Below are 13,938 nucleotides of genomic sequence, written 5' to 3'. Positions count from 1 at the left end.
GACCTTGAAACGGTATAAACAAGAGAGCAGCAACCCTCCAAGAGTTGTAGCTAAACAGCTATAGCATTGCAAGCAGATTAAAAGCCACAGTTAATAAACATACTTCCCCAGATGCTTGTTTATTATTATGCAAGACATGCTTATTATGCAAAACGATGAAGCAGAGAAAAAGAAACTGCAAAGACATGCTGAGCTCTTAACGTGACTTGGGTTTTTTCAATGCTGCTTAGATTTTTTTTTTTAATTGTGCATAATCATTCCCTTATTAGCAGGAATCTTTGAAGTGATTCAAGCTCTAATTTCAACATTCCAAACTCACAGGTTTGTACTGTAAAACCGTAGTGAGCTCTCATAAGCGACCCAATTTTCCCCCCTCTGCATCCTGTATCTCTGCTAGGATTTTCTCAGTCTTTCCAATAAATTATGTATCACCATTTGCCATTTCAAAACTAATTAGAACTCCAGTTAAACAACAAGGAATATCTGAGAGGAGTGCATTTGAGAAGAGAAGTGTTATACACTTGGGGCAAAACCAATCCCAGCTGTAACACCACTGAATTATACATTTCATCGTATTGAGAGCTGAGATTTTGCTGTACTCAGAGTGATTAGGTAGGGCCTGTGGAGGCTCTACAACCTCATGATGAGCATCTGCTCCAGGAGATCCAGGTTTGCTTCTCAGGCAAAACACTCTGCAGGCACTCCCTTCCCCATGCCCCTGAGTTGTTGCAGCAGGGGCAGTGGAGAGAAAGTTGGGTTGTGGAGTCTCCCTCTCTGGAGATACTCAACCCACCTGGATGCATTCCTGTGTGATCCTGCTCTGGCAGGGGGGTTGGACTAGATGATCTCTAGAGGTCCCTTACAACCCCTAGCATTCTGTGAAAGAAACTTCACAAAGAAAGATTCACCAGAGTGGGAAATAATTTGGTGGTGGAAGTTTTAACTCCAGACAGAGAGGAGAGCACGTTCTGTTTCTTCTCCCATTATGATTAGGCTGTAAACTCGCTGGAGCAAGACGTACCTCGTCATTCTGCACTTCCCTCTCCTCTGCAAAAAACAGCTTTGGGGCTCAGCTTCCCAAGCACTAAGATGGTACAGATACTACCCACTGCCCTTCATTCATTCTCTGCATTTTTACTTTGGCATAACATGCTAACAGCAGATCCTCACTTGAGCCATGTCACTCCCCAAGGCAGGTACTGACAAACACCTTTGGGGAATTTACAACTACCCTACATTACAAAAAAAATCAAATGGGAACACACCAACAACTCTGCAAACTTGTTATGAACACAGTGTCTTGTATTTTACTGTCTGTAAATCCAGGTGCCTCAGACCAAGACCCTATTTCCTAAGACACCCAATTTCTCAGCAGACCTCAGAGGCAGAAATACAAAAATAACAAGAAAAAAAAAAGTTCAGGTATTTGGTGTAAGTAAACACACAAAAGTCATAACAACTGCTTCCCCATGCATCTGGCTAGGAATCTATGGTTAGCTTCAATCCAGCAACCCCACACTGTCCCTACCCATCCCTAACCAAGCAGAAAGGATGAGGAAACTCATTGCTAAAGATATCAAAGCAGCTGAGCACATAGGAGGGTCTCGCGTGTTCCTGCAAAGAGCCTTCTCACCATGTATAGCTTTAGAGGACTGCACTGGGCCCTCCTTTTGGGCAGACTGGCACCAGGAAGACTTTTTCCAAAGGCTGGTTATTTTAAAACCATTCATTCAACAGCCCATTGGCCCAAATTCAGAAGCTGGCACAAACCATTTTTGAGACCAGGCTTGATAATAGCCTCTGGTTTGATCCAGGGAAGATGATGTCAGCCAAAGCATCATCTGACACACACAGATTAAATATCACCAAAAAGAACCCAACCACCAACACACCAAAACAAACCCACAGCCATGATGTGTTCAGTTACAGCTACAATTTGGACTCAAGAGGAGACAAAAAAAAACCTAAACCAACCTAACACCCATTTCCCTGAATGGCTCCATTTGGTCTGAAAGCAGTTCTGGGCTGGAAGGTATTCTAAGAAGTCCTAGCAGCACCTAGGCCTGGGACAGACAACAGAGGAGGGAGCCAAGCAGCAAAACAAGTTCGTCAATGGATCTGCATGAGTGAACAACATCTATAGGGAGTATTGACTTTTTTTTCCTCCCCAGAAGATGATAGTGAAAAAAATAGGTACAGGCACAACACCGAAGGAAATGGGCTCGAGACACAGCAAATCCATAGGCTAGGGTCTGCTAAGCAAAGGAACAGAGTATAGGCAGCAGCCAGGTTCAGCTGGCACAGCTGGGGGCCCTGTTTGCCTCACAGAGAGGAACAGACTGTCAAGTCCTGTCCAAAGCAATTCCACAGCAAAGTCTATGAGCTTGACACAGCTGTTCCTATGTTAGCTTGGAGTGGGAGCCTGTCCCCTCAAGAAAAGCTCCAGAATCCAAAGGGGACTGCTCGAACAGGCTGAGTTCTTCTCAGCCACACCCACTTCTCTTATAGGACCCTAGGTTTCATCCCTTGTCTTTGATGCTATGAATGGCTTGATCCACACTTTCTGCTCCTAACAGGCTTTGACCACAAATTTCCCTTTTTCTTGGTCTGCTCCAAACCACAGTGAATTACTTGATTTACTGCAGCAAGACAGGAACATTGCCAGCAGTCAATACAGGAAGAAAATATGGTCTAGCAAGTTCCATCTCACTAGACCAAAGACGGGCCAGCAGCATCCCTTTACAACAAGTGGAAACCTTGCATCATGAAATGATACAGTTGATGAACAGTTTAACTCTTAGTAGTCCAGACAGAGCTGAATGCCATCAAGCTGCTGCATGTAACGGAGCTCCACCAGCCATCATGCTGCATCCACAGCCTGCCACGATTAACCTTCTCACTCAAGACAAACATGCTTGCTGGGAACAAGCAGGCCCAATTAAACCACCTTCATTTGAATCCATGTACTATCTGGTGCCTTGTAGGACACCTTATATGACTATCAGATGTGTTTTCTGGACACATGGTCCCCCTGCCACCCACATTCTCTCAGCATGCCCTTTCTACCCTCTGTATGTTTTCACTACTGCTATACAGAGATACTTTTCCTCTGCATTGCCTCTAATCTCTCAGCTGCCAAACATGATGTTTCCAACCTGCTCCATTTCTTCTTCTGCCTGAACCCCACACCTTTCCTTTCTTTGCACAGTTTGTTCAGAAGATGCTGGCCCCTCACTGCTCCAAAAAGACCCCTCCAGGCTGCATGTGGCTCTGTGACACACACACTGCTTCCCTGCAGTCCTCACTTACAGGACACCAGTGGTACAGTGAGTCCCACCACAGGGCCAGGAGCCTTTATGCCCAGCACTACACAAACACAGGGTAGGACATTTTTTCTGAGACTCCTGACTGAGCCTTTGAGAACTCGCTACCACACCATGCTTAGTATTACCTTAAGGGCTCTGATAGCTTACAAAAAGGGGAAGCTTTCATAGTTAGTAAACCAATGTAATTTATTTAGAAACAGTCATTTATGTTTACTGGGCTATGAAAGAACAGGAAGCGTCTGGCATCCACAGAGATCCAGATTGATCTCTCTGTCTCTTCTTGACAAGCAGCCAGTTTTGAGACCTACCTTGCCAGGCATACTAACACATCCACTTGCTGCCTTCTACCCTGAGTCACTGGGGAGACAGAGCTTTGTTACCTCCCAAGTTAAAGGGAGAAATCTCAGTCATACAAACAGTGTTAAAACTGACCAGGAACAGAGATAGATGGTAAGAGTTAGGAAAAAAATTATGTGGGAGCAACTCAAACTCTTGTCCTGTCAGTGGCCCTATCTGCAGTCTCAAGAGTGTTTTTAAAGCAAAGTAACTGCCTAGACAAGAGCAGAATTGCTGCACTGTAAATTTGCACAAAGGCAGATGAGATTAGAATCTCAGCTATACACTTTAAAGATATCATAACGACAGAAATGAGAAGTGTATTATTAACCATCACTTTTTACTATGTAGAACTAGTGCAGAATTATTTGAAGCATAAAATATTCTGGCAAAGGGCTGCCATATTTAATAAATCACTGAATCAATTATTCACTGTGAAAATCAATTACTCACTTCAAATGAGAGTCTTATGAATAACCTCACGCCCTTTCATGCCATCTAAGAATGTTATAGGAGAATTAGCCAGTAAAAAAATGCCTCACTTATCTTTTAGGTGCATAAAAAGACCACACAAATACAGGGGAACTCTGTTCCACTGAATCACCCTGCCAACAGAATAGTCCAGAACCATTCTAATGAAGTCATGGTGTTGCTGTGGATTTATACTGCAGTCAGAAGCAGAGTATCACCCACTGGGATACCACCTATGATCAGTTAGCCAGGCACAATTTCAGAAGGAATTCCATTCAGCCCATGCCATTTCACAAATCAGGAACCAGAATATAACCAGCCAGCCACACAAGCTCCTCTGCAACGTGACCTACGTTTAGCAACTACTCACAGGAACACAAAGTGTATTTCCACAGGTCAGGAGACACTGCCACAAATCTCTATGGAGACACTTTAAAGTGAATATTGCATGGATCTGCAGCGTCTCCCCCCTGCTCCTCTTTTGAATAGTTTACTGATATGTGACTGTTTTCAGAGGAAAAAAAAAAATCTGCCAGTCCCAATGCAGCCTCCTCCCTCCCACCTACATAACCAAACCACTCCAGGAACTCAAGAGTGCAAAGTACTTACTGAGCTGTAGAGATATCCCTCAGCGTTCATGGCAACGTACAAACCTGCCTTCACCCCTTGGATTGCCACCACGCGAAGACCCACAGGAATTAGGTTGAAAAGGGCTGTGCAAGGCAAAGAAAAACAGAGGTTATGGAAGCACCACCCTGCACTGCTGCTGCTGCTGCTTTCTGTCCCATGGCCAGCCAGCCCACCCCACTCTTGACTCTTAACAGAAGGTATTGAACTAGAATCATAGAATCACAGAATCAGCCAGGTTGGAAGAGACCTCCAAGCTCATCCAGTCCAACCTATCCCCCAGCCCTACCCAATCAACCAGACCATGGCACTAAGTGCCTCATCCAGGCTTCTCTTGAACACCTCCAGGGATGGTGACTCCACCACCTCCCTGGGCAGCACATTCCAATGGCAAATCTCTCTCTCTCTCTCTAAAGAACTTCCTCCTAATATCCAACCTATACCTCCCCTGGCACAACGTGAGACTGTGTCCCCTCCTTCTGCTGCTGGTTGCCTAGGAAAAGAGTCTGACCCCCACCTGGCTACAATCTCCCTTCAGGTAGTTGTAGACAGTAATGAAGTCACCCCTGAGCCTCCTCTTCTCCAGGCTAAACAAAAAGTCCTGCTTCCAGCTACAGGAAATGCCTGCAGCTGTGGGGCTATAGTTGAAAGGAAATTGAGAAGCACTGAATGTGGCTGTCTCCCAGAAGCTTTAATGCACCCAACAGTCTGTCTCATCACCATCTTTGCAATGACAAGGGCTCATGTGTGCACTCAGGCTAGCACATCTCAACAGCTTTCTGTAGGCCAGCTGAGCTGTGGTAACTGCACATGTACCCATCTTTGCCCATGGCAGATGCAACAACACAACACAGTTCAGTTCCTTCTGAAAGAGACTGAAGCCTAGTCACACATTCTTGCACTTGCCATATGCTAGTCTACAGATAGCAACCACGGCCAGAAGGATGCAAATTAACTTGACCCTGTGTCTGCCCCTGTGATCCTTGCTGTCAAGGGAATGAAGAAACTCAAGAAGAGAAAGTTCTCCACTCCAGAACGTGAGCACTGCTCCTCACTCAGGAGCAGTGCTAGGTAAGATGCTAGAGAAGACCTCTCAACACTCAATTTTACTGCAGTCTTATTGATGAAAGCATAGCAACTACTTCTTCCCAATACATTACCCTTATTGCTTGATTCCAAACAGACCCTGCACCTGGAGAAGAGAAGACTGAGAGGGGCTTTATTAAATGTTTATAAATATCTGAGGGCTGGGGGTCAAGAAGAAGAGGTCAGGCTCTGCTCACTTGCACCCTGTGATAGGACAAGGGGCAATGGATAGAAACTACAGCACAGGAAGTTCCACCTCAACACGAGGAAGAACTTCTTTACTGTGAGGGTGCTGGAGCTCTGGAACAGGCTCCCCAGAGAGGTTGTGGAGTCCCCTGTCTGGAGACTTTCAAGACCCATCTGGATGTGTTCCTGTGTGACCTGCAGTAGATTATATTGTTATATGGTCCTACTCTGGCAGGGGGGTTGCACTCAATGAGCTCTGGAGGTCCCTTCCAATCCCTAACATCCTGTGATCTCATTGAAAGACCTTTCCCATTAGCACATGGGAATTCATGCACATTTATGCAATGTCTGGCTCAAAAAGGAGAGGACTGTCAGCACTGATAGCCTGAGCACCAATGCACAAGTATGGCTTTGTTTCCACTGAGCTTTCTGGGACAAGAGTATCCAGATGTTGCAGCACACCTTGTGCTTCAGCTTACACAGAGGTAACTAAACTTATCCCAGGGAACTCAGGACACGGAAAGACGGGCAACAGGGTCAGGCAGAACCTTGAGTATAAACTCAAAGGTAATACTTCACTCAAGATTTCTTCCCTGCACAGCTACCTTGGAATGAGAGTACTTTTTCTGGTTCCCTTAGGATGAGGTCAGACTGGCCCTTCCATTTTCATGAAGCATTTCCCATGGATTTTCAAATCACTCACTCATTTGCAAAAGCTTGCTTGAAACTTTTCAAGAGCTTTGGGGTGTTCTGATTAGCCCAGGGGAGACCTGTGAATGGGCAGAGTGCAGATGAAAGGCTGAGTGAAAGAGCACACTCTGACGCATTCCTGTTTTCCAGTTGACTGTTAAGGACATCATCCTCTAGCTGAGTTATAGATAATTTATTAAGTTTTATGCCTGACACATCACAATGGAGCAAGCACAGCAGAAAGAAGTCTTCACATAATGGTCCAAACAGTCCTCCTTCTCACTGCACCATCTCCCAGCTTTTCCTTCCCTAGGATCACTGCTGAGTTAGCACCAGCCCTCAAGGATAAAGCAGCTTTGGCTGAAATGGCAAAATGCTGTAGCTCCTCAGGCCAGGCTGGTATGAATCTTGGTATTCCAGGATTGATTCCTGGAGGGAATAGAGTTCAGCTCAACCACCCACTTTGAAGAGACTAGTGCAATGTTCATGTGCAAGTAATGCACGGATTTAACTCCACCAAAGATGCTTCCCAAGAGCCTCTCTCATGTACAGCCTGTGAATTACTGCAAAGGGGAGGGGACAGAAGTGTTCGGATTCCTTTCCCAAGAAAAAATAAATTATATTATAGTCAACTTGGAGAAAAAGGAGGGGAAAGAAAAAAAGAAAACAAAACAAAACTGTACCTTGATTCTTTCCTTGCAGCCAGCGGTTCAGAACACAAAAAAAATTCAGAAAAAAAAATTGGGAAAAAAGCAGAGCCCAAAACGTGTGCAAAATGCAACGGGAAACTGGTTACATTCAACCTGAACTCTTGGTGGATTTGCTCAAAGCTCAGAGGTGGATACCTTTCCAAAAGTAAAACCTGAAAAGAGTACAGGAGACACTCGGTTTGCTCAAGATACCTAAACCAAGTCCTTTGGCTAAGCTGGTTTCAGGGTTGTCTCCACACAGGGATTCATGAGTCTCAGTTTCACTTGAATGTTTTTGGTTTTGGTTTTTTCTTTCTTCATCATTCAGTTCCCAAGGAAGACTGGATGGCTCCCCTCAGCAAACTGCCTAAAAAGAAGGCACCAGAAGTCTGATGAAAAGAAACCTACCATCAGCTCATCTTCATGCTTTTAAGCATCGTATTCAGTAAGATACCAAAGCATGTGCTGAAGTCTTATGAAAGCCACTGCCTATATTTATGATTTCGTGGGAGGATGTCAACAGAATATACATCAAATGGAGTCTAGCCTGGTTATTGGTCTGTGAACAACCAGAGCCAAGGATGGTGCTAGTCTGATACTGTCTCCAGATGAGACAAATACAGCCCAGTGCAGCTGCTCAGCATCAAAGAGCCATGTTCCAGCATAGTTCTACCACTGAAAAGCTCACTAACTGAACCAAACTTACACTTCTACCACTTTCTTAGTACCACAAAGGGCTAAACCTCTCTTTAATTAACAGGTCTATAAGCAACACTCCCCTTCCCTAAGTCCACCCCCTGCCAACTGAAAAATGGAGCATATTACTGCTTCTAATGAAACAAAATGTGAATCATCACTCATTTCCTACAGCCAATTTATCTTGCACAGAAAACTCGTGATGCATTTGTTAGGCAGTGAGGTGACAATGCCCAAAATCAATGGGCAAGAAGTTCCACTTAGCAGCACTTGCATGTCTCCAAAACTCTTTTTACACCTATCCATACTAGCAGAGCACAGGAACAATCCTGTTGTGCTCTATGTTACAGCAGCAAGATCACTGCCAGTTCTTAAGCTTCCTGAGACCCTGCTGCAGACCATGGTAGCAACCTCCACAGTCGTGGGTTTTAGGCATGACAGAGCACCTCCTGTAATACAGGGCAGAGCAGGGGAGCAGGCAAGCAGGAGGGCATGCATCTAACATAGGTAATTGACAGCCAAAGAAGTTCTAGGAAGCAAATGTCTTCTTCTATTAACAAAATACTTTAGCTCAATCAAGGATTAGTAAATTCTCAGAGCTGTTGCTGCACTCAAAGCTGGAAATACCTTTAAAGAAGTTGAAGCCTCTTCTTATCATGCTTCCAAGTGAATATTTCATCTTGTTTGTTATTATCTTGCTTCCAAGTGAACATTCCATCTTCTTTTAGCACAGATTTAAAAGCTTATAAGCTTTATTATAAGAATGCAAAAATGGGGAAGTGGGGGGAACCCTCAACCAAGCTCAAAAGCAAGACTCTCTTTTGTCAGGAAAATAAATTCTGGTTAACGTAGAATCACAGAATTGTCAGGGTTGGAAGGGACCTCAAGGATCATCCAGTTCCAACCCCCCTGCCATGGGCAGGGACACCTCACACTAGATCAGGTTGCTCACAGCCACATCCAGCCTGGCTGCAAAAACCTCCAGGCATGAGGCTGCTATCACCACCCTGGGCAACCTGTTCCAGTGTCTCACCACCCTCACAGTGAAGAATTTCTTCCTAATGTCTAATCTAAATCCAACCTCCTCCAGCTTGGATCCATTCCCCCCAGTCCTATCACTACCTGACACCCTAAAAAGTCCCTCCCCAGCTTTCTTGTAGCCCCCTTCAGATACTGGAAGACCACAGTAAAGTCTCCTTGGAGCCTTCTCTTCTTCAGATTGAACAACCCCAACTTTCTCAGTCTATCTCTATAGGAGAGGAGCTCCATCCCTCTGATCATCCTTGTGGCCCTTCTCTGGACATCTTCCAGATCCTTCTTGTAATAGGAATTCCAGAACTGGATGCAGTGCTCCTGGTGGGGTCTCACCAGAGTGGAGCAGAGGGAGAGAATCACCTCCCTCAACCTGCTAGCCACACTTCTCTTGATGCAGCCCAACAAATTTAGGGATAGGGAAGAGGACTAGCTGTGGTAGAGCAGGACTGGACACTGGGTATGCTATTACAAAAAAGGAGAAAAATTAGAAAGAGTTTTAAAAGCATTTAAGTTAAGTGGTGCATTTTCTGTGCCATCTGCAGCTGCACAGAACAGACACAATCTTTTACTTCATGGACAGAAGAGAAAAATCTGCTTCTTTCCCTTCATTACATCTTAGCCATTTTCAACCACTGATAGGATTTACACCTGATCCTTGATCTTTTTCGATGATAGGTACACTTTTAGCATGCTCTATTCTTAAACCTTTTAGCCATGAGTATGTTTTTCACTGTCATGTTATGGCAGTTTTTCAGCTGCCTAACCTGTAATGCATGCTCAGCTCAGAGTCTGGGCTAACATTTACTGAAATGGAAGAATAAGGCAAGATGTGCTATATATAAGATTGTGGTCCATATGCTCTGATGATTTAAGCAGTAGTAAGTCAGAGTAGCTAAACTAATTTATATCAGATTATCTCTTCTGGAGCAAGCCATTTGTGCTGCATATGAATAAGGAAGTAACTAATGGAGGGTGCAATAGGCAACAGCAGTCTTGGTGCACTGTGAGATGGAGAGGTTTAATATCCTGAAGGGAGGGAGGAAGGTTGCTGTGATGACCAAGAGGCAGTGGTGTGGTATTGTTTGAAAGAAGAAACAAAGAAATGGAGTTTGTTTAGCTCAAAGCGGGGAAAGCCAGAGTCGGGCTCTTCTAAGAGAAACATGATGAAAAGACATAAGGCTCTAGCCAAAAGCCTTGGAAAGGAATTATGACTGGATTTAAAGAACAGTGTAGCACTGGAACCAGAAGGGTTATGAAGCTATGGAATAACTCACTCCTGGACCCATGTGAAACAATTAGACAAGGCTTTGCTCAACTGAAGACAATCCAGCTACAAGCAGGATTTCTGACTGGAGATCTCCAGAGGTTTCCACAGTTCTAATCTTTTTGTTTTGCAGGCTGAAGAGCCCCAAATGATGCCCTATATATACTGGTCTGTTTCCATCTGGTCAGTACAGATGACCTATCCTGCATGTACTGTCCATTTACTGAGGCTTTTCAGATGTTCAGCAGGACTACCACAGAATCATAGAAAGGTCTGGGTTGGAAGGGATCTCTGAAGGTCATCAAGTCCAATGCCCTCTGCACTCAGCAAGGGCATCCTCAACTAGATCAGGTTGCCCAGAGCCTTGTCAAGCCTCACCTTGAATTATCTCCAGGGATGAAACCTCAACTACCTCCCTGGGCAATCCGTTCCAGTGTTCCACCAACCTCATAGTGCAGTTTCTAACAGGAAACCTCTACTACCTCCCTGGGCAACCTGTTCCAGTGCTCCACCAACCTCATAGTGCAGTTTCTAACAGGAAACCTCTACTACCTCCCTGGGCAACCTGTTCCAGTGTTCCACCAACCTCATAGTGCAGTTTCTAACATGAAACCTCTACTACCTCCCTGGGCAACCTGTTCCAGTGTTCCACCAACCTCATAGTGCAGTTTCTAACAGGAAACCTCAACTACCTCCCTGGGCAACCCGTTCCAGTGTTCCACCAACCTCATAGTGCAGTTTCTAACAGGAAACCAACTACCTCCTTGGGCAACCTGTTCCAGTGTTCCACCAACCTTATAGTGCAGTTTCTAACAGGAAACCTCAACTACCTCCCTGGGCAACCTGTTCCAGTGTTCCACCAACCTCATAGTGCAGTTTCTAACAGGAAACCTCAACTACCTCCCTGGGCAACCCGTTCCAGTGTTCCACCAACCTCATAGTGCAGTTTCTAACAGGAAACCTCAACTACCTCCCTGGGCAATCCGTTCCAGTGTTCCACCAACCTCATAGTGCAGTTTCTAACAGGAAACCAACTACCTCCTTGGGCAACCTGTTCCAGCGTTCCACCAACCTTATAGTGCAGTTTCTAACAGGAAACCTCAACTACCTCCCTGGGCAACCTGTTCCAGTGTTCCACCAACCTCATAGTGCAGTTTCTAACAGGAAACCTCAACTACCTCCCTGGGCAACCCATTCCAGTGTTCCACCAACCTCATAGTGCAGTTTCTAACAGGAAACCTCAACTACCTCCCTGGGCAATCCGTTCCAGCGTTCCACCAACCTTATAGTGCAGTTTCTAACAGGAAACCTCAACTACCTCCCTGGGCAACCTGTTCCAGTGTTCCACCAACCTCATAGTGCAGTTTCTAACAGGAAACCTCAACTACCTCCCTGGGCAACCCGTTCCAGTGTTCCACCAACCTCATAGTGCAGTTTCTAACAGGAAACCAACTACCTCCCTGGGCAACCTGTTCCAGCGTTCCACCAACCTCATAGTGCAGTTTCTAACAGGAAACCTCAACTACCTCCTTGGGCAACCTGTTCCAGTGTTCCACCAACCTCATAGTGCAGTTTCTAACAGGAAACCAACTACCTCCTTGGGCAACCTGTTCCAGTGTTCCACCAACCTCATAGTGCAGTTTCTAACAGGAAACCAACTACCTCCCTGGGCAACCTGTTCCAGCGTTCCACCAACCTCATAGTGCAGTTTCTAACAGGAAACCTCAACTACCTCCCTGGGCAACCTGTTCCAGTGTTCCACCAACCTCATAGTGCAGTTTCTAACAGGAAACCTCAACTACCTCCCTGGGCAACCCGTTCCAGTGTTCCACCAACCTCATAGTGCAGTTTCTAACAGGAAACCTCAACTACCTCCCTGGGCAACCTGTTCCAGTGTTCCACCAACCTCATAGTGCAGTTTCTAACAGGAAACCTCAACTACCTCCCTGGGCAACCTGTTCCAGTGTTCCACCAACCTCATAGTGCAGTTTCTAACAGGAAACCTCAACTACCTCCCTGGGCAACCCATTCCAGTGTTCCACCAACCTCATAGTGCAGTTTCTAACAGGAAACCTCAACTACCTCCCTGGGCAATCCGTTCCAGTGTTCCACCAACCTCATAGTGCAGTTTCTAACAGGAAACCTCAACTACCTCCCTGGGCAACCTGTTCCAGTGTTCCACCAACCTCATAGTGCAGTTTCTAACAGGAAACCTCAACTACCTCCCTGGGCAACCCGTTCCAGTGTTCCACCAACCTCATAGTGCAGTTTCTAACAGGAAACCTCAACTACCTCCCTGGGCAACCCGTTCCAGTGTTCCACCAACCTCATAGTGCAGTTTCTAACAGGAAACCTCAACTACCTCCCTGGGCAACCCGTTCCAGTGTTCCACCAACCTCATAGTGCAGTTTCTAACAGGAAACCTCAACTACCTCCCTGGGCAATCCGTTCCAGTGTTCCACCAACCTCATAGTGCAGTTTCTAACAGGAAACCAACTACCTCCTTGGGCAACCTGTTCCAGCGTTCCACCAACCTCATAGTGCAGTTTCTAACAGGAAACCTCAACTACCTCCTTGGGCAACCTGTTCCAGTGTTCCACCAACCTTATAGTGCAGTTTCTAACAGGAAACCTCAACTACCTCCTTGGGCAACCTGTTCCAGCGTTCCACCAACCTCATAGTGCAGTTTCTAACAGGAAACCAACTACCTCCTTGGGCAACCTGTTCCAGCGTTCCACCAACCTTATAGTGCAGTTTCTAACAGGAAACCTCAACTACCTCCTTGGGCAACCTGTTCCAGTGTTCCACCAACCTCATAGTGCAATTTCTAAGATCCAATCTAAACCTCTTCTAGTTTGAAACCATTGTCCTATCACCACAAACTATGCTGGCAAGTTAAGGGGTCCTAGTGCTCTCATGAAGAACAGGTGTTACCCTGCTCAGCCCAGGAAAGAGCAATAACAATGCAAGCAACAGTTAGCCCTGAAAGGCCATCTGAGCCCAGCAGAGCTGGAAGGAAAAGATAACATCACTAAGATCACAAAGAGGAGCCTCCTACTCCACAAATCCATGCTCTCATTAAAAGAAAATTCTTCATATAACCCAATGCAAGTGGGCAGAGACTCTGTCTCCTTGCTCACATGAAGAGGGGGTGCCTTTAACTGCATGCTGTAAGGAACAGATGTCCCAGGCACTGTTGTGCGGGAAGCTGGCTGGCTGCCCGTTCAAGTGCCATTAAAACTTGGCTTCTGGGTTGGTGGTTTGGTTTTTTTTTTTTTTTAATCCCTCCCCTTTTTCTTTAAGGGAGAGGAGGTGGAAAATAAATGCCATCAGCTTCTCAAGAACACACACAAAATGGGCACCAGGCAATTAATTAAAAAAAAAATTGCTTAAATATTAGCAGTTCCTCCTAGGTAAATACCTGGATTTTTATTAGAACTTTTAATTGCATCAGACATATCTGAGGGACACGGTGTGCTTCATTTGAAATGTTTATTTTGCCTGAGTAAACCAACCTAAGATGTTCCATGAA

The 13,938-nt window shown here is 45.5% G+C and overlaps 1 protein-coding gene across 2 annotated transcripts in view; it reads right to left on the bottom strand.

Annotated features, from left to right (window-relative positions):
• Positions 1-13,938, bottom strand: part of FGF12 (fibroblast growth factor 12) — a 180,487-nt gene that overhangs the window by 91,826 nt on the left and 74,723 nt on the right. For both annotated transcript variants that reach the window (XM_054385886.1, XM_054385885.1), the window contains exon 3: positions 4,743-4,846. In XM_054385886.1, coding sequence (XP_054241861.1) covers positions 4,743-4,846 — 104 coding nt within the window. The remainder of the gene's footprint in view (positions 1-4,742; positions 4,847-13,938) is intronic.

The sequence above is a fragment of the Indicator indicator genome, chromosome 13 (genome assembly GCF_027791375.1).
Source record: "Indicator indicator isolate 239-I01 chromosome 13, UM_Iind_1.1, whole genome shotgun sequence".
Lineage (NCBI taxonomy): Eukaryota > Metazoa > Chordata > Aves > Piciformes > Indicatoridae > Indicator > Indicator indicator.
The sequence above is the reverse complement of the archived record's forward strand: the minus strand, read 5'-3'. Positions and strand labels throughout refer to the sequence as shown.